This window comes from Odocoileus virginianus, chromosome 15 (assembly GCF_023699985.2).
Source record: "Odocoileus virginianus isolate 20LAN1187 ecotype Illinois chromosome 15, Ovbor_1.2, whole genome shotgun sequence".
In the NCBI taxonomy this organism is placed as follows: domain Eukaryota; kingdom Metazoa; phylum Chordata; class Mammalia; order Artiodactyla; family Cervidae; genus Odocoileus; species Odocoileus virginianus.
Window position 1 is genome coordinate 2,875,797 of NC_069688.1, and position 25,694 is coordinate 2,901,490.

At 46.6% G+C, this 25,694-nt stretch overlaps 1 protein-coding gene across 5 annotated transcripts in view; it reads left to right on the forward strand.

Annotated features, from left to right (window-relative positions):
• FAM135B (family with sequence similarity 135 member B) overlaps nt 1-25,694 on the forward strand; it is a 258,917-nt gene that overhangs the window by 91,048 nt on the left and 142,175 nt on the right. For all 5 annotated transcript variants that reach the window (XM_070476955.1, XM_070476954.1, XM_070476956.1 and 2 more), the window contains exon 2: nt 11,890-11,985. In XM_070476955.1, coding sequence (XP_070333056.1) covers nt 11,909-11,985 — 77 coding nt within the window. In that variant the 5' untranslated portion in view covers nt 11,890-11,908. The remainder of the gene's footprint in view (nt 1-11,889; nt 11,986-25,694) is intronic.

Here is a 25,694-nt window from a genome sequence, read left to right on the forward strand (position 1 = left end):
CCAGTGGGACTGTTGGGAGGATTAATTAGTTATACAGGAAATCTTAGATTTGGGCCTGACACCCAGGGAGCACTCAGTAAATATTAGCTGCTCTAATCATTAGAGGATGACCGTAGTGAGTAAGACGGGAGAGGGGTTGGGACTGAGGCCCAAGCAGCTAGGCTGTTTGATGTCAGAGGGCAGCTGGTGCATAAGTTCTTCTTGAGTGAAGTGAGTGAGTGAGAGTCGCTCAGTCACGTCCAACTCTTTGCAACCCCATGGACTGCAGGATGCCAGGCTTCCCTGTCCATCACCAACTCCCAGAGCTGGCTCAAACTCATGTCCATTGAGTCAGTGATGCCATCCAACCATCTCATCCTCTGTCATCCCCTTCTCTTCCTGCCTTCAATCTTTCTGAGCCTCGGGGTCTTTTACAATGAGTCAGTTCTTTACATCAGGTGGCCAAAGTATTGGAGCTTTAGCTTCAGCATCAGTCATTCCAATGAATATTCAGGGCTGATTTCCTTTAGGATTGACTGGTTTGATCTCCTTGCAGTCCAAGGGACTCTCAAGAGCCATCTCCAACACCACAGTTCAAAAGCATCAATTCTTTGGCACTCAGCTTTCTTTGTAGTCCAACTCTCACATCCATACATGACTACTGGAAAAATCATAGCTTTGACTAGACGGACCTTTGTTGGCGAAGTAATGTCTCTGCTTTTTAATATGCTATCTAGGTTGGTCATAGCTTTTCTTCCAAGAAGTAGGTGTCTTTTAATTTCATGACTGCAGTCACTTCCTGCAGTGATTTTGGAGCCCAAGAAAATAGTCTCTCACTGTATCCATTGTTTCTCCATCTATTTGTCACGGAATGATGGGATAGGATACCATGATCTTAGGTTTTTGAATGTTGAGTTTTAAGCCAGCTTTTTCACTCTCCTCTTTCACTTTCATCAAGAGACTTGTTAGTTTCTCTTCACTTTCTGCCATAAGGGTGGTGTCATCTGTGTATCTGAGGTTATTGATATTTCTCTTGGCAATCTTGATTCCAGCTTGTGCTTCATCCAGCATGGCATTTCTCATGATGTACTCTGCATCTAAGTTAAATAAGCACAGTGATATCCAGCCTTGACATACTCCTTTCCCAGTTTGGAACCAGTCTGTTTTCCATGTCCAGTTCTAACTATTGCTTCCTGACCTGCATACAGATTTATTAAGAGGCTGATAAGGTGGTCTGGTATTCCCATCTCTTGAAGAAATTTTCTAGTTTGTTGTGATCTACACAGTCAAGGGCTTTGGCATAATTAGTAAAGCAGAAGTAGATGTTTTTCTAGAATTCTCTTGCTTTTTCTATGATCTGACAGATGTTGACAATTTGATGCTGTTAAAGTGCTGCACTCAATATGCCAGCAAATTTGCAAAACTCAGCAGTGGCCACAGGACTGGAAAAGGTCAGTTTTCATTCCAATCCCAAAGAAAGGCAATGCCAAAGAATGTTCAAACTACTGCACAATTGCACTTATCTCACACGCTAGCAAAGTAATGCTCAAAATTCTCTGAGGTTAGGTCAGGGCAGTGGAATAGTCTGTGCGGAGATAGGGAGGTGAGAATTATTTATTTAATTAATAGATTAATTATTTTCTGAGCTTTTTTTGTTTCATATTGGAGGACAGCCAGTTAAAACTGTTGTAGTAGTTTCGGGTGGACAGCAAAGGGACTTGGCTATGCATATACATGTAGCCATTCTCCCCTAGCCAGGAGGTGAGAATTATGAACTGTCTTGAATGTTCTGTAAATCAGCAGGGTGTGTGTAATGCTGGCAGGTTGGGAGAGATGGATGGGGTGAGTCTCAGGCCCCAGCTGGGAGTGGCCTTTAGAGGCAGGACTTAGCGAGCCTGGCTCTGGTGCTGCCCCTGCATTCCCTGCAGGGACAGCTCTGTCATGCTCCTCTGTCTAATCAAGCGTGATATTTGTGTGAACTGTTATTTGCCCTTCTTCTTTCTCATATGATTGTGTTTACTTATTTTTGGCTGTGCTGGGTCTTTGTTACGGCCCGGACGTTCTCTAGATGTGGTGAGTGGGGGCTATTCTCCACTTGCGGTGTGTGGGCTTCTCTTGCTGTGGATCCCAGGCTCCAGGGCGTGAAGGCTTAGTAGTTGTGGTTCACGGGCTTAGTGGCGTGTGGGGTCCTTCCTTTCCAGGGATTGAAACTGTTGTCTTCTGCACTGGCGGGCGATTCTCAATCACTGGGCCACCAGAGGATCCCCCATCCTTCATCCTTAAATATCAAATAGCACCTCATGTGTGGTTAAACATGTCAGGTTGAGTGGGAGACGTTCACCTTGGCAGCTGCACCTCACGTGTGCTCAGCCTTCACAGATGTGCGTCCTGTTACACGGTCTCCGTCCCCTCACCTCTTACACAGGTGAGGCAAGGGTGGGCCAGCTCCATGGCCCTGGGACAGACTTCCTGTATGATCCCCTTGCAGCACTTACCATAGCACAGAATAATCATCAGTTGTCTTCTCTCCCTTTCTTGAACTCCTGACTTACACACGCATGTCTCCCTGGTACCTAGTACCATTGCTGACACATGTGAAGCCTTTAGTTAGTATCAGCATTTTCAGAATGATTGAACCAGTGGTCTCATCATGGCCACAAAGGGAGTCTGAGCAGGTGTTGCTGAGATATTTATAAAGGGAAGCTTGTTTTTAAAAATTAAAAAGTGTAAGCTCATGATTAATTCATGCCCCAAAACACATTGTCATCGTCATTTTATAAAGATTAATATTCACGCCAGTGTGAAGGTTGCTATTTCAAGTTTTTTCTGTATCATACTCGAAGGTAACCACCCTAATCCTTCACCCCGCCTGGTCTTGCACTGTGTTTGTCCCTTTGGAGTCTTACCTTCCATCCTTACTCCCTGTGATCCCATGTCCTCAGCAAAACCCTGGTTTCCATTTTCCAGGATGCTCATCGACCCCTTCTCACTGGTCAGGGACTCACAGCCGAGGCCGTGCTGTTGTAGAACTATCGTGACATTTATTAGCCCACAAAAATCTGGGCATTTCTTTTTATTGGAGTATCACAAGGAGATCAAACTTGTCAATCCTAAAGGAAATCAACCCTGAATATTCATTGGAAGGACTGATGTTGAAGCTGAAACTCCAATATTTTGGCCACCTGATGGGAAGAGCTGACTCATTGGAAAAGACCCTGATGCTGGGTCTTTTGATTGAAGGCGGGAGGAGAAGGGGATGACAGAGGATGAGATGGTTGGATGGCATCACCAACTCAGTAAACTTGAGTTTGAGCAAACACCACTGGGGGCTGGTGAAGGACAGGGAAGCCTGGTGTGTTGCAGTCCATGACGTCACAAAGAGTCAGACAGAACTTGGTGACTTCTCAGCAGGAATTGCTGACCTTGGATGGAAGGCTTGTTTCGTTCCCTTACTGTTATTGAGTATTTGTTGTCACTATAGAAATCATGTCAATAACAGTAGCAGCTACTTGTGTTTTCTGAGGGCTGGCTTTCGCGGTATGTGCTTAGTATACTTTACATATAAATTCTCCCATTCATCACACTAGCCCTGCTGGGAAGGAGTCAGGAGCCCTATCCACAGGTGGTAACACCGAGGGCCAGAGAAAAAGGCACCTGCGCAAAAGCAGGAATGAATCAAGGCCAGGATCTGTGGCTGTGGCAGTTCATGGCCTTGATGTCACCGAACTTCGCCCCCTCCTCTGTGTCTGGCTGCCTCTCGGTGTATCCTGGGGTCTGGTTTTCTCTTCTGTGTCACGGGGGGTCGGGCTTTCTAAGCGCCAAGGCCTGCGTGGCTCTGTGGGTCTGTGAGCCGACAGCCGAAGCCTCAGCAGAGACCACTCCTTGTGGGACGCACCGACCCTGGAGGTACCTGTGGTCCCAGAGGAGGAGGAGCCTACGGCGTCAGCTCTACATTAAGAAGAGCCGACGCTGGGATTTCCCCAGTGGTCCAGTGGCTGAGACTCCATGCTTCCAATGCTTCATTCCCTGGTTGGGGAACTAAGATCCCACATGCCATGTGGCAAAAAAAAAAAGTGCCAAGGCAGGCTGGTTCTCCCCTTCCTCTTGGCCCCCAGGAGCCTCCACAAAACATCATTTCACATCGTTTTTAAGTCCCTTCCTCTCTATTTTTGGCTGAAAGGGTGGCTGGGAGGAGGGTGGCCATCCGTGTGTGTGAGAAGGTTGACAGTGGGGGCTTCCAGATCTCGTGGGTGGTCCACGTGGGAACACCGCCTCCAGCCGAGTCATTGCTGCCTTTGTGAAGCTAGTGACAGATGTCGGCAGAGTCGGATCCCTGAGCTTCACGGACGGGGCAACAACACAGCGCGCGTCTGAAATGCCAGCCTCGACGCGTTGGGTGGGAGCCTCGCGGCTGGCATTCACCGCCTCTCCTGTTTACACTGTGGCTTCTGGAAGGATAAATAGAGTGTCCTCTGCCGTGGAGCCACCATCAGTGACTGCCTCCCTCTCGGATGTTGGCTCCTCTCTGGAATTTTCTTAAACATGATGGATTGAACAGCCTTGCATTTCCTGCACCGAGCACAGAAGGAAGTCAGGCTTGCATTAAAACTAAGAGCCATGAATCATTTCAGACTCTTAAGTCCTAAGTAGGGGCTGGTGCCAGGTGCTCAGGGAAACTTTCTATTTGATTGGAAATAAGAGAATCAACCCATTGGTTCATTTATTTATCAGTGTGTATGTAAATTTCTCTTGCATTTGGTTTTGTTTTATTCCTTCTCTGATTTGTCCCACAGATGCTATTCCATGCTCTTCTCTGCTATGTTTTCTGCTAACCTCAGTGAATGTCCTTCCTGTAAAGAGCTCACATTTTCCCCCCCAACTGTGCGGGGTCTTCCTTGCTGCCCCAGCTTTTCTCTAGTTGCAGAGAGCAGGGGTTACTCTCTGGTGGCGGGGCTCAGGCTTCTCCTTGCGGTGACGTCTCTTGTTGCAGAGCACGGGCTCTAGAGCATTTGGGCTTCAGTAGTTGTGGTTCCCAGGCTCTGGGGCACAGGATCAGTAGCTGTGGCCCACAGGCTTAGTTGCCCCGTGATGTGTGGGATCTTCCCAGACCTGGGTTTGAACCAATGTCCCCTGCATTGCAAGGCGGATCCTTCCCACAGGACCCCCAGGGAAGGCCCTGGAACTCGCATGTATAACCTGAAAGACAAATGTACTTCCAGAACACAGGCTGGTCAGGGCAATGGGGGCACAGCCTGTTGGGGGCATAACTGTTGAGGAATGGTCCCGGGGAGCTCGGGTGGACATTTAAGTGCTGGGAGCAGGTCCCGGAGGGAGGAGATATGTGACCTACCTGGTGGACAGAGTGGATGACAGTCACGCAAAGGGAAGCCTTGTTCAGAGGAGGTGGAGTGCTTCGATGAGGCTGCCTTTGGAGCTTCTGGAGGAGGTGGGTGACAGAGTGGGAGAAGACAGGTTGGCAGGGCAGAATGCCCCAGAGTTTGAAGGACATTTCTGTCTTCTGGGCTCAGCCTGGGTTCTCCTGCTGGTTCCTGCACCCTCCAGGGTGAACTTCTTTGGGTGCTCAAGCTTGTCTTTGCTCTGTATAAACTCCTATTGTTATTATTAACTATTCTAGCGTTAGCTTTATATGCTGTTTATTGAGCATCCATAATGTTGCTGGAAATATATTAGTGTCCATTGGAAAAAAAGTCACTGCAAAATAGCCACTACTTTTTAGGGTTACAGATGTGGAAGCTGGGAGGACAAAACCTGGTTTAACGGGCCCTTGCTGCTGCTAAGTCTCTTCAGTTGTGTCCGACTCTCTGCGACACTATGGACTGAAGCCCACCAGGCTCCTTTGTCCATGGGATTCTTCAGGCAAGAACACTGGATTGGGTTGCCGTTTCCTGCTAGCCCTTAAAATGGTCTGCACGTGACCAAGCTGCTGCCTTTTGCGTGATTCTGTGTCGTCTTTCCAAGAGGTCACTCCCAACACGCATTTTAAGTATGTGTGTCTATGTGTACACACACACATACGCTTAGGTGCCCATTTGTGTACGTGCATTTCAGGAGGTAGGAGAGGTGCATTGCCGCCCACTCTGGCTGCATGCCTACTTCTGGCTGAGCGCCACCAGTACTGGTGGGGCGGGGCTGGCTCTGCGCGGGGAGCGGCCAACAGCAATGCTGTTTGCCCCTTGCCTGCGGTGCTTTTAGACTCTACCTGAGCTTACAATTCTGCCATCCTTTTACGAGGTTGTGAACCTTATGTGCCTTCATGCCTGGGTTTTCAGATGCTGCCTAAGGCGAGCTCAGCACCCCATGGGAAATAAGACCTCAATGCGGTGTGGGATGCTTCAGTTGGCATTGTCTTCAGACATGAAAAATAATAGGCATATACAGCCCATTTTAATTTCTACACCGAAGGAAAGAAAATACTAATTTTTAACATCGGGGGGCCAAGTGGCTGAGGTTGCATTTGCTATGATGTGAGGGAATCAGAGACATGAATTCTGACCTCCCCTCTGCCTCCTGCCAGCTGGGAGACCCCAGGGAAGCTCACAGTCTGCCAGGGGGTCCAGTAACTCATAGGAGGAAGGCAGTTATCATTTCTTTCCTGCCATGCTCATCATATTGTTTTTAGGTTTTCTTCTGTATCAGAATGGCTTGTACTTACTAAGCATCTATCATAGGTTGGTTGCAAAGCAGTTTCAAGTTGGGAAAACCAAGGCCCAGAGTGCCCAAGGTCTTGCCTGAGGTCCTGTGGCTCTGAGGGGCTGAGCGTGGTACCTGGGAGACGGGCCAGCCTCCTGCAGGCTGCCCTGCTGGGCCTTCTCTGTACACCTTTATGTCAGGGTACCTATTCCCATGGACCACAGCTGTGACCTGGCTGTCTCCTTTTGGCTTGTGTCGTCTGATGACATGGTTGTCTGTCTATCCCTGGTGCTCTGGGTGGGTCCCTGTGCTCAATTCTGCTCCTGGTGTGTGAAAGGAATGAACACCTCCAGGAGATGCTCCAATTTGGATCCTAAGCAATTGTGCCTGAAAGTGGGGTGTTGGTCCACATTCCAGATGTGAATACAGAGGCTCAGAGATGTTGCTTGGCTGGTCCAAGGTCCCGTTCAGAGGTGAGGCCAGGGGCTGGCATCTAATGCAGCTGGGGTGCTCTTGAAGCAGGGCACACGCCTTCCTCGCAGGTGAAGCTCCCTTTCCAATGAAGAGATGCTGGTCTTCATTCCCAATGAGATTGTTTTCTTTGAATGCAGAGCTGATTCCCATTGCAGTGACCGGGCAGAAAAGTGGAGCTATCTACCTCCTTAGAATGGCTGCCTGGAGAAAATTGCCCTGGTGATAAGGTCACTCGTGAATGCAGTTATGGGAAGTCAGAGGACGGTTTCTGTTGCTTCTCTCAGACAAGAGGAAGCAGCAGGATCTGATAGAGTGTTCAGGTCCCCCTGAAACGTGCTGGGTTGTGATCTGGCATGCCTCCTCTGTCCTCACTTTCTGCTTTGTAGCATCAGACGGTCCTTTCCTAAACCTTCTCCACCCGCCATGATGTAATTCTATGGTGTGTAATCTTTTGAGCACAGTAACTTTGCATGCCCTTTTCATAAAGTCAATGCTGATGCCCATTAAGATAAACATGCCTTTTTTCATTTAATCTTTCAAAGGCCACACACTTTGAAGATTGATGTTTTAAGGGAAAGATTACATTTTAAAGGAAGATGTGTTTGTAAAGGGATTTGTTTCCAAGCAGTATCTGATGAGGTTTTGGCATCATGGTATTTCTCCAAAATAGCCTTAATATTTTTAACAAATTTCCTCAGAGGCTTTTGAGGATGTTCTGAAACATTTTATGAAAGTGTAAGTCACTAATGGAACATTTAAGAAACATTGCAATGAAAAGTACAAACAATTTTTCCACCTTAATTGACATGGAGGCCAAGACTCCAGGGACCCCAGAACCTCTCATATAAAGGAGAGAGAATGAGTCTTCATTGGGTCTGCATTGCATGAGGGGGCTTTTGAATTTCTGCCAGTGGTGTTGAAGGCAGAAATAAAAATACCCGCTGCTTCCACTGATGAGTGATTGACGATTTGTCAGAAAATGACGGAAGCTCTTTATATACCTGATAATCTTCAATCCTCTGAACCTCCTTAATTCACTGGCTTTCTTTCACTGTACCCATGGAGAGATGGGGTCTGGAAAGACCTCAGGGTGTAAGAACTAAGGGGAGGGGTCAGACTCAGCTCTGACGTTCAGGGGGAGGAGAGTTTTGTGGCCGTGTTATGGAAAGACTGTGTGTGCGGTCTGGCTGCTGGCCTCTCAAAAGCCAATAAACAGGCCAGGTGGGGGGAAAGGAAAGTTTGCTTTATTTCAGATGCTGGCAACTGGGGGGGTGGAGGTGGCGGGAGGAGGGTGCAGACATCCGTCCAAACTCTAAACCCCCGCCTCCAAAAGCAGGCGGAGTGGGGCGGGGGGTGGGGGGGACTACAGGCAGGAACAGCGTATCCTCTAACAGTCATCTTCAAATTGATCGTCAGTGGTCTGACCAGCAGCATCTTGGTTGTTTCAGGTGCAGTTAATCTCCCTAATTAATATTTAGTTAGTACAGTTAATAGTCCTAATCGCTTCCTAATGGGGTGCGTTTGTTCCCATTTCTTTGTGGCCAGTTCTCAGAATTGCGGCAGTTATGCCTCGGTCGTCATGTAGGTAACTTCTCCACCTGGTGTCTTAGTATCTATAGGACAGCTCACAGGATATGGCTCAGACTGTTGTCTACAGCCCTGGAGAAAGAACTAAAGGCCCTGACTATGCTTAATGACTGCATGATTATTATTTAGGCTCCTTTGACTGATTTCCTTGGTTTCCCCATTTCCCACTTCTGATTAAATTTAATCTTCGACTAAAATTTTCCGGAGACAAAAGGCAGGCCGAGGACGTGGGGGTGGATCGGGGAGGGGCAAGCCCCACAGAGTCCTGCTCCGTTGCACCTGCGTGTGGAAGTAGTCCTGCAAGCAGGTGGTGATCTGGTCAACCAGGTGCCGCGGGCCTGGGTAGCCTGCCCTGTAAACCCTGGCCGTCACTGAGCTCTCTCTAGGCCTCAGAAAGACCAGGGAGAGGGCTGGAAACAGAGCCGGTGACATTGGATTCCTGCAGATTCCTGCACCTCCTTCAAAGTGGACCTCGTGGTTACCAGCAGAAGCAATATGGAGTTTTAAAACTGATATTTTGAACGTGAGCTCATCAGTCTCATTAAATTACTGGGTGTTGGGTTATAATGAACCACGTCGTGTTAAAAAGGAAAAGGCAGCTTCTTACCCAGAAGCTGTATTTGCATCTTCACCTTCCAGGATTGCATCCTACTAGTCCTGCACTGTAGGAGGGTAGGGTGTGACTTCCCAGGAGAAAATATTCTGTATTGTATTTTCTATGTGTTATTATTATTTTTTTCTTCTAAATGTTAATTCCCCACTCTAAAACAAGACACTAGCTATTCTGCAGGTGAGGCATGGCTCTGGGAAACCAGAGCTGTGGGCCCCTGGGTCAGTGTTCCCTTGTGTGCCATGGATAACCACCTGTGTGCATTGGGGTCAGTACTGCCTGCCTCAGAGAGGATGTGAGGAGGGTATGAAATAATGAATGGAAACCCCTGAGCCTGTGGGTGTTGGGGTGTCCTGTTCCTGCCCTCCCCCTGATTCCCCCCCCCCCCCCCAGGAGCAGAGACCACAGAGGGTTCAGGCATTATTGGAACTGATATCTACAAGCAAGTGTATCAGACACCTTTGCCAGCTCTGCAGTATTTCAAGAATTGAGACCGAGAGGGGTGATGAGAAAGAGGGGAAGTTGCATGGTTCCTGTTTAATGTGATAACAAAATGAAGCTCAGAATGGCTTTATTCGTCGGTCCCTCCACTGAGTTTTTACTAGAAATGCCTTGAAACTGAGCAGTGGGTTCTGACCTTGACTGGCTCTGATGCCTTTGGTAGGACTGGGGCATGCCCCAATGGCTCACCCATTAGGGAAATAGGTTTTTAACACATTTTCTGAGTTTGGCCTTTCAGGCTCATCAGCTTGAAATTCCATCCTGCAGAATTTATAGGGCTTGGGTCCTAAGATCTGCTGCATTTTAAAATGGCATGTGGAATCCTGCGTCTTCAGACACGGTGCCCCAGATGGCACTCTGGCCGGAGCTGAGACAAAGCTGTTGTCGTTGTTTAGTTACTAAGTCTTAAAGCCTAGTTAATCTCTTGTGCTCTTATTTTTGGGTCTGGCATAGCATGACCCCGTTACCTGCAGTGAGGTTGGATTCTGAACCCCAGCAATGATGGTCTGGTCTTCCAGGCAACATGGGGGCAGAAAGAGGGGGGCCTTTGAAAGGAAACATAGGTGCCAATCATCCTTTGCCAGCCAAGAGAGGCCAAATCTCTTCTTACTCCCTCCTTATTCTCTCCCCTTTCCGAGATCCTGCCAGCTTCTACTGTGACTTATTTAGAAAGATCAAGTTCTTCGAGGCTCCCCAGGTGGCTCAGTGGTAAAGAATCTGCCTGCCAATGCAGGAGACGCCGGTGACCCTTGGGGATCCCCTGGAGAAAGGCATGGCAACCCACTCCAATATTCTTGCCTGGAGAATCTCCTGGACAGAGGAGCCTAGTGGGCTACAGTCTATGGGGTCGCAAACAGTCCGACACAACTGAGCGACTAAATAGCGGCAGCAGGAACAGTCCCCCCAGAACCTGCTCAATTGCAAGGAATTTCAAGTAATTACCTTTTAGCTTCTTCCCAGGTAGCTTGTATTGTCCCATTACATGTGGTAGGAAGCAGAGGCTGCTGATGAAAGCACATACCACTAGAACATTCTAAAGTCACAAAGGGACTTCAGGTTAGAGACTGGCTGATCTCTTATGTGCCATATGGGGCAAGGACTTTTATCCCACATTCTTCTGGGACTCTCCCTTGGACTGCAAGGAGATCAAACCAGTCAATCCTAAAAGAAATCAAGTCTGAGTATTCCTTGGGAGGACTGATGCTGAAGCTGAAGCTCTAGTACTTTGGATGGGAAGAGGCAACTCATTGGAAAAGAACCTGATGCTGGGAAAGATTGAGGGCAGGAGGAGAAGGGGGTGGCAGAGGATGCGAGGGTTAGATAGCATCACCGACTCAATGGACATGAGTTTGAGCAAACTCCGGGCGGGGGGGAGTGAAGGACTTGGGAGCCGGGGGTGTGCTGCAGTCCCTGGGGTGGCAAAGAGTCAGACATGACTTAGGCACCGAACCACAGCAACAAGGAACTGTGCAAAGTGCTCTCTGTGGCACATTTATTTAACCTCCCTTCATCTATGAGGCTTCTGTGCTGTCACCAGCCCTTCCATTACAGATGAGGAGACTGAGGTTGGGCGAAGTCTGTGCAAAGTGCTCTCTGTGGCACATTTATTTAAGCTCCCTTCATCTATGAGGCTTCTGTGCTGTCACCAGCCCTTCCATTACAGATGAGGAGACTGAGGTTGGGCGAAGTTCAGTGACCCGCTCAAGGTCACACAAGTAGAGGAGGGATTGTCGCGCTGTTGGTCATTATGCATGTGCTCGTAGTCAGATGTTAGCGCCTCCAGGCATTGACAGGTAAGGAAGGGCAGGGGACTAGCCCAGCTTTAGAAACTAGGGTGTCTGGGTCTGAGTCCTAGTTCTTGAAAGTGTGAGCTGTTTGGCATCATGTCAGTCATCTCATCTCTCTTGTCTTTCTTCTGAAAGGAGCCGCCCTGAGTGATGACATCCAGTGGACACATTATGGTCCATTGGCCAGATGCTCTTGTCCGTCTACATCAGCGCTGCTTGGGGTCCAGTTGTAGAAGCCCAGGCTATCTGTGTTTGGCTGATGAGACCTCAACCTCTTCATTTCCCTCTTGTTTTTTTTAGGTAATGAACCAAGAAGATCATGTCTGAAGTACAAGGAACGGTTGAGTTTTCTGTAGAGCTACATAAATTTTATAATGTGGATCTGTTTCAGAGAGGGTGAGTATGCTTTCACTAATTGTGCTTCTTTATATCGTTGTTTGTTCGTTCCTCTTGTTTTGTTTTTCCTCTGACAGGAGATGATGGTGGTGAGGAGAGGTCAGAGGGAATTTTGGATTCACGAGGAAAGAATTTGTATGATTTTTTTCCTGCCAAGTGGAAAGCCCAGTCTTTTAGTGCATTTGAAAATGAGCCATAAGTTGACAAAGACCAGAAAATGCTAATTTCTCTTTTCCTCCTGCACCTTTACCTACTTGCTCTTCCCATTAAATCTGTCAGTCAGCATTCAAGGAAGGTGAATTTATTGGAAATGAAGCTTGCCTGTGTAACGCTGATAAAAAGATGTCTGTAGGATCAATATTTGTAGAGGCCAGCTCACCAAACCACATATCATATACCTGTACCCAGTTCGCTCAGAAACTGAGAGTTTACAATGTCTTTTAAAAATACACAATTAAAATACAGCTGGGTTCACTTTTTGAGGATGTACTCTGACTTTGGCATTTGAATCTCACACTGACAAAGAATGACCAGTTCATCAGAGCCAACACTCAGTAGACTGAGAAATGTGAACTTACATATGGATTTGTAACCCTAATTATTAATAATGCACCCCATCTGAGCTGTATATTGACTTTCAGATATTGACTGAAGCTTGTGTGAAATCATTATTGTTAGCAAGACATTTCAAAATGGCACATCCAGGTCACAAAGAGAGCTCTGTGCAGGTGGTAAAACTGGTTGAAAATGAACATGGAACTCATGAGTTATCTAGTAAGTCTGTGGTACTCTTCTTTCCATATCTACATGGTTTGGGAAGGCATCTTATTTAGCCATGTTCACTGCTAAAGTCTAATATTGAATTGGGCTGAATTAAAACCAGAACTTTGAATCTCTATTCTACATTTTTATATGTATATTTTAATATATAATACATGTAATTTTTATTATTGTATATCATTGTATGTATACTTACCACTGTATATCTATGTCATATATGTTATATATATTTTGATTACTGTGTATGTTACAGAAAGTTATGTGTTCCATTAACACATAAAATAATTATTTTTAAACTTTGAATTATCACATTTCTTATCTTTTAAATACTTTTCTTACATTTATAACACATACCATTTATGAGTATAACTGTACATGCATATGATTTATAAATAAACACACATATATTGGGGCTGCATGCCTGAAAATATTTTTACAGGTAAATATGCAAATCCTGAATGCTTGGAGACCACTGGTCCGTCTCATCTCCCAGAGCAAGGAAGACTCTCACAGCTTTCTTTCAGCTCTTAATACTTCCATTTCATGGAGTCAAAGGAGTGTGGAAGTCTAAGCACACTTCATTGTGGATGGGGGCATAATTATATGATCAGAGTTGCTTGATAGTGGGTTTCAGTTTAACTACATTCAGGAACAGGCCAGGGCAACTTTTGGATGAAGTCCGTTAGACTTCTCGGGGAGATGGCAGGAGCTCTGACCCCTGAGGGCCCAGCTCCAGGAAGACCTGGATGCAGATGGTCCCCAGCGCCCCCCCGGATTCTGCGAGCAGGGAGCTGTGGGCAGGCTGGGCCTGATGCTCACGGGGATTCTGCCTCTGCTGGGGCAGTTCCTGACAGGCGTGACCCCTGGAGCTCAAGGGCTAAGGATTTTTCTGCTCTGAACCTCACAGGCACCCTGTGTATGTGAAATGTAATTACTTTCCTAGCAGACACTCCATGGGGATGTGATGCCTGCCATCCAGACCTCGCGGGCGCAGTGGGGGCCTGTGTGAAGGATGGTGGATGATCTCTTGATGTCGTCAAAGAGAGAGAAAGTGGGCTTTGGGGATGTGTGCTCCATTCTGTCCTTGGATGGGAGAGAATAGAGCTGGGGCTTGGAGAAGAAGGAACATGTCCTTCTTTGAACTGTGTTTGACTGTGGTCATCTGTGTTCCACTTGGTTTCTCCAGTTAATGAGGCTTCCTGAGCCTCTGTCCAGATATGCCAGTTCATTTACCCTGTCTGCCAAGATAGACAACCCTCTTTTTTTAAAAAAATGTTTATTTGGTTGCACTAGGTCTTAGAACAAGTAGGATCTTTAGTTGTGGCATGTGGGATCTAGTTCCCTGACCAGGGATCAGACCCAGGCCCCTGCATTAGGAGCATGGGGTCTTAGCCACTGGAGCACCAGGGAGGTCCCAGCCACCTCCCCCACTCTTGATTTGCTGTGAGATGCTGTGTTGTGTGAGATGCTGTGTTGAAATCACATGGATACAGAACTGAGAATACTGAATGGGGATTTATCCTGATCAGGGAGTTACTTGCTTACAGCACTTTTATGTTTATCATTAATTTTTTCTAGTTCCAGAATGTATACTGCTTTTTGATGATGTTGAACAAGCAATCAACTTGCATTTACCTGAAGTTTATACTGAAGTGAGCTCAAGGATTTAGGGCTAAGGTGTATTCTCAAAGAAGAGCATCTCCTGAAACCAGTCAAAGGCTTCATGAATGGTCACTTCTGTGCTTGGTAGTGAGCCTCATCCTGATAAAAAGGCAGGGTGGGGAGGCGCTGGGGAGCCTGGCTGTGGGTCAGACCTGGCTTTGAAATCAGGCTCTGCCACGTATAGGCTGTGACAACATGAGGCAGCTGTCATTCTAGTATGGTAATGACAAAGTCCATCTCGTGGGGTAATCTGATCAGGTAGGGTGCTAATTGCATTAATTAATATATGCAGAGCAAACAGCTGGCATGGCAACTGGTATCGAGTAGAGGCTATCTAAATAGTCCCTTCTACCTGTGAATCCTGGCTTCCAGTCTGTCCTTCACATTGTTAGTGGAGTTATTACCCCAAAGGGTTGATGTTACCATCTTGCTTCCCTGTTTAAAAATCCCCCGGCTTCCTTCTGCTCTCTCTCAGCCCAGTGCTCAGACTTTCAGTGGTTTGATCTTAAACTTCTTCTATGTTATTGTCTGCACTCTGACCCTGTGTGTTAGTTGCTTAGTCGTGTCCGACTCTTTGCAGCCCCATAGACTGTAGCCCACCAGGACCCTCCGTCCATGGGTTTCTCCAGGCAAGAACACTGGGGTGGGTTGCCATTTCCTTCTCCAAAAGGAACAATAGAAAGAAAGAAAGAAAGAAAGAAAGTGAAGTCGCTCAGTCGTGTCCGACTCTTTACGACCCCATGGACTGTAGCCTACCAGGCTCCTCCATCCATGGAATTTTCCAGGCAAGAGCACTGGAGTGGGTTGCCATTTCCTTAATATTAATATCTGCCTTGACAGTTCTACCCTCTGCAAGCTCCAGCTCAAATATAACCTCCTCTCCAAACTATTTCTGTATGTTGATTGATATTCACCTTCTCTGTTCAGCCCAGTTTTTGTGAATCCTCTTTCCCCCTGCTTCTAAAGAGTATCTTTTATGTTTTATTCTGTCATCCACTCACTGACACATGACTATAATCTATGTGAAGGTTTTCATTGCTTGATATTCAGCTTTGTTTCCTGCCTTTCCTCCATTCCTTCTTTACAATGTCATTTAGAAGATTTTTCTGCTCAGAAGTTTTAGATGATTTTACGTGTAAATTTTGTCCTGCCCACAGAAGGGTTGCACAAAAAGAACCTATAATCAGGATCTGATGTGTAAGGCCAAACACTTGTAGAAATATTAGGGTTGAAATCCCCTCTGCAGAAACTCACTTGCCTCATCTCTGCCGAAGTAAAAACAGTTCACTCCTAAGTCAAGAGGCTCCTGAAAGAAAATGCCATCTGTGTTGCTGCCCTGACATTTCCCATTGTGCCTGATGCCCAGTGACAGCTAAACTCCCTGTGAAATCAGCTAACTAGCCCTGATGTGCCTTAATAGACTCAGAAATGCAATTATCTTTGCTTGCCAGAGATCAGTTAATTGATTTGTCTGATTCTGTCAGAAACAACCCTTCTCGTCTCTTCTCTTATTAAAATTTGTTGCGTCCTTTGCAGTCCTTCCCTTCAGAAAGGGAGTAGGGATCACACGTGGTTTGATTTGGGACTTCTATCACTTGCAGCCAAGGGTTCCATCTAGTACAAGGAGAGTAGATAAGACTCAGTGATCTTTAACTGTCCTTCTTTCTGTTAAATTCCATCATATTATTTTAATAAAAATTTGATCTCTCTTTCCCCATGAAATGGCATTAAAAAAAAATTATTCCTATGGAGAGGGAACAGACGTCAGATACCCACGGGCTTATGTAGATGGACCGTCCAGATTACTTTTCTAGCAAATCCACATTCCTGTTAAGAATTACCCTGTCCCATTTTTTTCCGCTTTGAATCTGTGACTTCATAAGCCTGCGGCTCTAGGCCTTTTATCCTCTTAACCCCTGGCTGAGGACACGCTCGGCAGATCTGTAGAGAAAAGACGCTTCCAGGGGGCTGAGAGTCGGCGCGCAGAGACTGAAACATCTCGGTGAGCTCAGAGCCACCCACAGGGCCTCCTGGCCCCTGGAAGGAGTAAAGGTGGACCAGAAAGCCAGCAGGCAGCGCGGTTCCTTCAGTTCTGTGCTCACTGCGGTGCTCGCTCAGGCCTCTCAAGGGGCATGAAAGGGCATGTGGTCATGAACGTGGGGTGGCGGGAACAGCAGAGACCCAGGTCTGGTCTGAGAGTCAGAGACCTCAGGTCTGCTTCCACGTCTTCTGTTACGAGCCGGGCACCGTGGGTGCATCGCTGACTCTCTGGCCTCAGTTTTTGCTTGGCAGTATGTTATGTATGCCTGTGGCTGGTTCATGTTGATGTGTGGCAGAAACCAACAGGATACTATAAAGCAGTTATCCTTCCATTAAAAATAAATAACCACACACACACAGGAAGTCATGAGGTGATGTTTGTAAAGCATCCAGTTAGAACCAGGCTTGGCAGTGCTGGCAAGGTGGGCTAAGCCCATCCTAGCCTTTCTCTCTCATTGGTCACAACTGAAATGTGCACCAGATGGTCCTCAGCTGGTTAGCCAGGGCTGGAGCTGACCCGGTCGGCAGCTGGTGAAACACTGTCATCACCAGAGATACGCTGACTGCAGCATGATTCTTCCCTGGGAGGGTGTTTGGGCGCATCTCGGTCAGAGGAGTAGATGTAAGACATTGAGCTCTTCGGCTGTGCTGGTTTTTTTTTTTTTTTCCCATCAGTTGTCAAATGTTGCTCAAAAGCAATTTTAAATGTATTTCACCATTTTCTCATTTTAAACGTTTAATGGCACACAGACACACACATATAAAGCAGTTTTGCCTATTGAAAGAATTATGGTGACATTTTCATCCTTGTGCTTTTTCTTACTTTTCATGATACACGTCATCACTTTTGTAATCAGAATTCCATCCTTCTTCCTCTCCTTTTTCACTGGGCAAATGTTATTTCATATGCACATGTGTTTTCCTTTACAAAAATGTAAAATATTGGGCTTCCCTGGTGGTCCAGTGGTAAGGATTCCGTGCTTCTAGTGCAGGGGCTGCATGTTCGATTCCTGGTCAGGGCAGTAAGATCCCACATGCTGTGCAGCTTGGCCAAAAAAAAAAAATGTGCAATATTAATTTGTTCTCTATTTTCTCTCTTTCCAAGTGGTGAACATTTTTCATCACCTGTATGTCCCTTTACAACACGATTAACAGCTGCAAAGAATTCGTCATATGACTCTATCATAATTTATTTAACCAGTGCACTATTTTTGGACATTTTGCTTCTTTTTTTTTTTTTACATATTAAAATGCATTTCATTATTCAGAAGTTACCGTGACGTTTTGTTCTTGAATAATTAGGAAGCACTTTACTCTTGATGATATAAACAGTACACCCTGAAAATGAAGAACTTTCCCCATGTGTCCTGGTTCTAGTGAAAGTGAAGTGAAAGTCGCTCAGTCGTGTCTGACTCTTTGTGACCCCATGGACTATACAGAATTCTCCGAGCCAGAATACTGGAGTGGGTAGCCTTTCCCATCTCCAGGGGATCTTCCCGACCCAGGCATCAAACCCAGGTCTCCCGCATTGCAGGTGGATTCTTTACCCCCTGAGCCACCAGGGAAGTCTGTCTTGGTTCTGAGTCTCTGGTAACGTTGATGAAGATGAATACTTTTTGACCAAGCACCTTTTAAAAAAACAGACTATCGTTGCTTTACAACGTTGTGTTGGTTTCTGCTGCACTAGTAAGTGAATCAGCTGCGCGTATACATGTATCTCCTCCCTCTTGAGTCTCCCACCCCTAACCCCATCCCCACCCACCTAGGTCATCCCAGAGCACCGAGCCACACTCCCTGTTTTATACAACAGCTTCCCACTAGCTATCCATTTCATATATGGTAGTGTATATATGCCAATCTTATTCTCCCAATTCATCCCACCCTCCTCTCCTTCCCACATCCATGGGCCCATTCTCTACGTCTGCATCTCTGTTTCTGCCCTGCAAATAGGCTTATCTGTACTATTTTTCTAGATTCCACTGGGCAGGGTGTGGCAAAAAGGGAACCCTCTTGTGCTGTTGGCTTCCCTAATAGCTCAGTTGGTAAAGAATCCACCTGCAATGCAGGAGACCCCAGTTTGATTCCTGGGGTGGGAAGATCCCCTGGAGAAGGGATCGGCTGTGCACTCCAGTATTCTTGAGCTTCTCTTGTGGCTCAGCTGGTAAAGAATCTGCCTGCAATGCAGGAAACCTGGGTTCAATCTCTGGGTCGGGAAGATCCCCTGGAGAAGGGAAATGCTACCCGCTCCAGTATTCTGGCCTAGAGAATTCCATGGACTGTATAGTCCATGGGGTCACAAAGAGTCGGACACGACTGAGCGACTCTCACTTTCCCTGTTCGTGGAAATGTAAATTGATCCAGCACTTTTATCGTCCAGTGAGGTGAGGGAGGGCATGAGGACATGATCTTCAGCCTAACCATCACCACTTACTCCCAGATCCCTGTTCCATCTCCTCTTAGACTTCTGCAGAAGGCATTTACAAAGCTTAGAGGAATTAAACATTTATTAAGAGTCTTCATGGCATGAGGCAAATCTCTACCTTCTGAGCAGAGGAGCATTTGTGAACAGTAGGGATGTAACAATCTCCCAGATCACTGGTGTCTGGGTGGCTCCACAGGTCCCAGGAACTTACACTCAGGTCCCTGCAGTTACTGCTTGGGAACTTTGGGAAAATGAAAAGATACCCCTGCAAGGCTGGTCCTTTGCAGCTCCTCCTAAATGTAGATAGAACTTAACTCTCATCAGCATGCTCTATGTTCCAAGAAAGGGGGAAATTCTCTATTCTCTTTGAAAAAAGTCTCTTTAGTTCCACTGCATGAAACTTTTATGTCTCAACCCACTAGAGTCAATAACAATGTATTTGGGGTTGAAAACTGTAAAATTCAACCCAGGGATTGAACCCAGGTCTCCGGTGTTGAGGGCAGATTCTTTCACCACTGAGCCACCAGGGAAGCCCATTATGAAGAGCCTCATGTAAGCCCTCAGTTCTGCAAGGATGCAGTGTTGTCCCCAAGTCACAGAGGAAGCACAGGCTGACATGAGTTCCAAGTCTGGTTCAGGTTTGCACTTTGAGCAAGCGGCCAAGTGAAGGGCTTCTCCTGGGTTGCCTGCACCCGAGTCCACAATGCACTTTCTGCCCCACTGGCTTGTTTTGTTCCACTTGGAGCAGACAGAGGTGTTCAGATGTTACAACAGACACTCCCCACTTCCACTTCTTTGAATACTCCCACTCCTGCAAACACCACAACTTCAGAGCACAACTTTTGGGGGAACTCTCACTCAGACTTCCTTTCCTGGCTGCCCGAGACTGTCTGTCTGTTTACCTTGAATAATCAGAGGATGATGTACTGGGAATTAGATCCTCTTGGCCAATGACTGGCAGGCCCCAGAGGCATTTTCTTACCCAAATCTATTCACACTTCCTAGACAAAAGATCTTTCAGTGAATGGAATCCTCAGAGATGATCTCTTGCCCTCCCCCTTTCCTTTCATTTTTCTTTTTGAGTCTTATATGATTAATATTTATTGGGCTGAACCTCAGTTGGAGAATGTGCTAGTTGTTCTTTTTTATTTATTTATTTATTTAAATAGGAGGACGATTACTTTACAATATAGTGATGGTTTTTACCGTACATCAGCATGAACCGGCCATAGGCATACAGCTATCGCCTCCATCCTGAGCCCCCTCCCACCTCTCTCCCCACCCACCCCCTGATTGTCACACAGCGCCAGTTTTGGGCGCCCTGCATCAGTCATACATACATTACCAGCTGCGTGACGCCATCCCCCTTTTCTACCCGTTAAAGCTTTCTCTGTTGTCATCCTTCTCAAGAAGAAATGTGTGGTGTCCCTCCCATGAAGCTGTGGTGCAGATGGCCCCTGGTGAAACAGACAGAGCCATTGTCGGAGCTGCTTAGGTGTGTGTGGTGGGCGCATGGTCTGCAAATCTGGATGCGAACTGGTCCCATAGAGGGAAACTGCCCCAGATGCTGGGGAGAGCATGCGGCCACCTAAAGCTGACATGGTAAAGTGGGTTTGCTGTTCAATGTAATCAAGCCAAAATCGGGCTGATGAGCACAGTTACCCATCACTTGATGGCCTGTCTGAGCTGATGCTGCTGAGGTTGGGGAAGATACACAGAAAAGGCTCCTAGCTGGAGGGGCAGGTCTGGAAATGCAGACCAAAGTGTTTGAACTTTCTCCTCTAGGGATAGCATGAAAAAAAAAAGTGTGAGTGATAGTCACTCAGTCGTGTCTGACTCTGCAACCCCGTGGACTGTAGCCCGCCAGTCTGCTCTGTCTGTGAAATTGTCCAGGCAGGAATACTAGAGTGGGCTGCCATTCCCTTCTCTAGGGGATCTTCCCAACCCAGGGAGCTAATATGGGTCTCCTACATTGCAGGTGGATTCTTTACCATCTGAGCCACCAGGGAAACCCCAAGGATGGAACAGGAGGGGAGAGGATGGCATGTTTTAAGAGAGGATCAAATCTGGGTTACAACACCCTTTGGCTGAAGCATGGAGAATGCAGGCGCTGCCTGACAGATCGTTGGCACTCATATATTTGAATCCTAGTCATTGGGTGAGGTTACTTATCTGAGTCCAGTCATGATGATGAAGGGGATATTTACTGAGCCTTGTGACAAGGAAGTTTCTCTTTGCACTCCAAATCCTGTTGATTGGTAGTTTCTGAGGTTTGTATAAAGCTCAAATCCCACCACTGATTTCTGTCTTCAGATGACTTAGTGAGCTCTAGACCCATAAGAAACAGTAATGAAATTGAACCAGTGTCCTTTATTTATAGCTGGGAAAGTTCCTAATACTCTCCTAGGGCAGGGTGTTGAGAAAACCGATTGAGCAATAAGGATTAAGCATAGGCTTGCATGCCAAAATGGGATTTCTTCTTGTCTCTGTCTACCCCAACTGAAATAAATCTTTAGACTCCAGTGTTTAGAGACAGAGGAGGAAGAGGGAAGGAGAAAAGATGAATGGATACCTCGGGCCCAAGAGAGGCCCTGTGTTTGTAGACTGAGCTGTACTTACAGAATACAAGGAATAAATAGCAGAAGACTGTGCACGGTGCTTGATATTTATTATCTATTATTAAAATACATCTCTTATTATCTATTATTAAAATACATCTCTTTCAGTAGCCAGGGTTTAACCAATCAATTTGGCAGTGCTTTCCTACATTCACTCCCTGGGTCCCCTGGTCCAGTGGATTTATTTACCACCTATAAGCTGTGTTGTGCTAAGTCACTTCAGTTGTGTCCGACTCTGCAGTAGCCCTCCAGGCCCCTCATGGAATTCTCCAGGCAGGAATACTGGAGTGGGTTGCCATGCCCTCCTCCAGGGGATCTTCCGGACCTAAGGATCAAACACGCATCTCTTACGTCTCCTGTATTGGCAGGTAGGTTCTTTACCACTAGGCCCACCTGGAAAGCCCACCTATAAGCTACTCACTTCCCTATTAGGTCATCAATTTCTCCTCTCTTCTCAACTTCACACTTGCCTGTAGGTGTTCTCTATCCATCGTCATTTTGCTGTCTTAAGGTATCTTAAACTTGACCTATCCAAACAGCAAATCTGATCTCCTGCCCTCCCAAGCCTCTTCCAGCAAACAACCCCATCTCAGTCCATGGTACCTCCATCCTTCTTGTTGCTGAAGTCAACATCTTAGAGCAACTCATGATTTCTCTCTGCCTCACACCTCGTGGACACTTTATCCAGAAACCCTACTGGCTTTATCGTCTAAGGTTATGCAGAATATAACATTTCTCACCTCTACTGCTAATGCCCTCTGGTTCTAGCCACCATCAAGTTCCACTTGGATTTGCACCATAATCTCCCCTATCTGATCCAACTGATCCATGCCCATCTCTAGTTCCCTCACAACACAGAAGCCAGATGGTCCTTGCAAAGCCCAAGTCAGACAGTGATGCTCCTCTGTTCCAACTCGCCGTTCTCCAATTTGCTATGAATGAAGCCAAAGTCCATATGGCTGGCTTACTCTTTCCCTCTTTTGCTTACCTCCAGCCACAATAGTGTCTCTGTAGTTTCTTGATTATACTGGACATGGCCCTGCCTGAGAGCCTTTGTGCTGTCTGTTCCTATTGCCTGGAATGCTCTTCCATCAGCTCTTTCAAGTTTGCCTAATATATGAATAAGGAAACTGGGTGCAGAGAAAGGATGCTTTGCCTTGCAATAGTTAGACAGCTGCGGAGTGGAAAAAATCTCAGGATCTCAGATTTCCTGATTCCGAATCAATAACTCTTGTCTCACAATCAAAAAATCCCCAGTGTCTTCCATGGAACTTTAGTCCCTCCTGCCAGAGTCCTCTCTTGGGATTTTCCTTGCAACAGTATTTCTCTACTCATGATATCACAGATGTGTGCACACACATATGTGTATTTGTGTGTGTGGGCACACATGTGGAGTGGGCTGTGTGATACTAACATTCCAAAGAACATCTCCTGGAGGTTGCTTTCTCCCTCATGCTGTCATCCATCCATCACAAGGGCAGAATTTCAAAACTGTCCAAAGTTGGAATTAATTTGGGAGTGGGGAGGATGGTACATTACTATTTTCCATTTTGTCCCGAAGCCTTCTTTTGAATAATAAGGCAATATGAATGCTGATGTTGATGAAGGATCCGGGGTGACATTTATTGCCCTCTGTTTGTATTAAGAATGTCGAATCGGATTTTTAGTTTACATTTTTGAGATACTGTGTGACTGAGGGAACTTCTTAGATAAGCCCACAAGGGAAATTCAAAGGGGTTTGCTCAGTGGCTGGGATTTGGGCTCTGGTGTCAGAGCATCTGATTCTGGGTCCTGATCCCAAACCCCCAGAGTAGTATGGTCCTGGACACATGACTTCATCTCTTCACATCTGAAAGCCAGATGATGGTAGTTGCTACCTCCTGTGGTTTTTGTGAACAAAAAATACATGAGTGTGTGTTGTGCTCGATGACTTTGAGCTACCTAATTATTATTTATCCTTGCCATCATTATGGTTATTACACAATTTGCCTGAAGGAGTCCTACTGCTGGTGTCAGCCCAGGATTTAAGCCCGCCTCTGGCTTACTGCGAAGCTCACATATTCTTGTGCGTGCTTTGCATTGCTGACTCCACACTCCTTATCTCAGCCTGCAGGAGGGGGCACAGAACCACCTCTCTTGAGCATTTGACCATTTATCTCTCCACATGTCTATCCCTTCACCCCCTCATTTATGCTTCCTCTCATCATGCAGATATCAAATAGGTAATGGGTGGCCCGACCTATGCAAATACTGGGGAAGTAAGCAAACAGGAAAAGAAACAAAGAAATGAACTGGCCTGAGCTTAGTCCTTGCAGTATTCCGGGAACTGAGCTAGGCATTTCATCTCCATCATTTCATTTAATTATCCTGGAGAAGCAGATATTATCTTTCCCATTTTACACATGAGCAAGCTGCCTTTGACAAACAGTAAAGCAAAATGACTGAAGCCCTGTAGACTCCTACAGCTTCCATTCCAAGTCTGTCTCACTTCCAACCCCACACGCTTTCTCAGAAGCCACACAGCTTCCCTTCCAAAACCCACATCCTGGACCTCTTCGTCCACACATCTTCCCGGGGACTGAAGAATTGAGGAAAGTCACAGACACCATTCGTTTTGTTGGCGGTAACTTCACACGTGGCATTAGTCCAGAGTGAGCTTGGGAAGGACTTGCCCAACTCAGACATCTTGGCTTGCATTGTCCAGTCCTGGTGCCAGAGGGAGGCTGGGCATCCCTCCCTCCTCTAGGCTGCGGTCACGTCTCAGGGACTTTGAATGCCTCTGTGTGTCTCACATCCAGTACACCTGGCAGTGTGTTGACAAGCCTGAGTTCTCTAAGCTTACATATGATGCCCCAGCTCTGCCCAACAAGGAGTAATTAGATGAACTGGAGAGGACTCAGGACTGTGATCACCATTTCAGGATCACTAACAGTCTTCCAGGAAAATGAAAGAGATTCATCAATAGTTTCTTCAACTGAGACCAGAGCTAAGACCGTGGGAATGAAAGGAAGATATATTTTAAGTGCTTGATGTCAGGAAATGTTTTCTAGTGGACTGGTCTTCAGTGGGCCAGGGTTCTTGGAGCATCATGAATGTCCTCCTTCTGAGGAAGATGGGGTTCAGATCGTCGAGAATCTTGGAAAACTACATATTTGATGAAAAGGTGATGATATATTTGATCATAAACCTTCAAACGTTTGTAAAAAGCTTTTGAATTCCTTTCCTCAGAATGAATCTTCAAGGAAACCTGAAATATAAAAGGGAAAAGTAGAATTGGTTTGGTCGACATTTCTTGAGGTGTGACCTCTGAGGCTGTTCATCAGGACATGGGGGTATCATTGCATCTGTTTGAAAACCACTAGGAAACCACCAGTAAATGTGTAAACACCACATTGGCTAACATTTTTTTGAACCCTGAACCTGAAATTCTTCTAAGCTTCATATTTATTATCTCATTCAGTTCTTCAAACAACCTCATGAAGTCAGGGCTATGATTGTGTGGACTGTTACGCAGATGAAAGAGCAGAGGGTCACATGGGTGATGGGACACATTTGAGTTGACACAGCTGGGCTCAGGCAGAGCCTGGCTGCGTGCTATGACATGGATCACAGGGTCTCTAAGGTTGTGCCAATTCTTTAGTAGTCTCGGATTCTCCCAGAACTGGTGTGTCTGAGTCCAGTCCTGACGAGCCAGAAGCCCCTGTAGATGTGTAAGCAGAGTGGATGGTGGGTGACCGAGGGCTGCTACCTGGATTGTCTGAAAAGCAACTCAAAAATCTCAGGAGAGTGCAAGAGGGCTGTTCACTGGAGGAGAGGCGGGCTGCCCCTTTCTGTGAGGACAGTGCTCACGGCATGTGAAATCTTCCCGGGGCAAGAATCGAACTCATGTCCCTTGCATTGGCAAGCGGACTCTCAATCGCTGGACCACCAGGGAAGTCCTCTCATGATCCTGGCAGCTTGCTTGCTTCCCACTCACCCTGTGCATTGGAAATTAGATGGGGTTTTGCAAATGCTGTTGCATCCGAGCCTTGTGTCTGCCCCGCAATTGCAGCAGTATTCTGTCTGCAGTGTTCTCCCTGCTAACTCCTGCTCGGGTCTTTTTTTGTCTCTTCTAAGATATCACCTATCTCAGGAGACTTTATTATAGTTTAGCCTGGTCAGGAGCATTCTTCAGGCCTCCCTTTGTT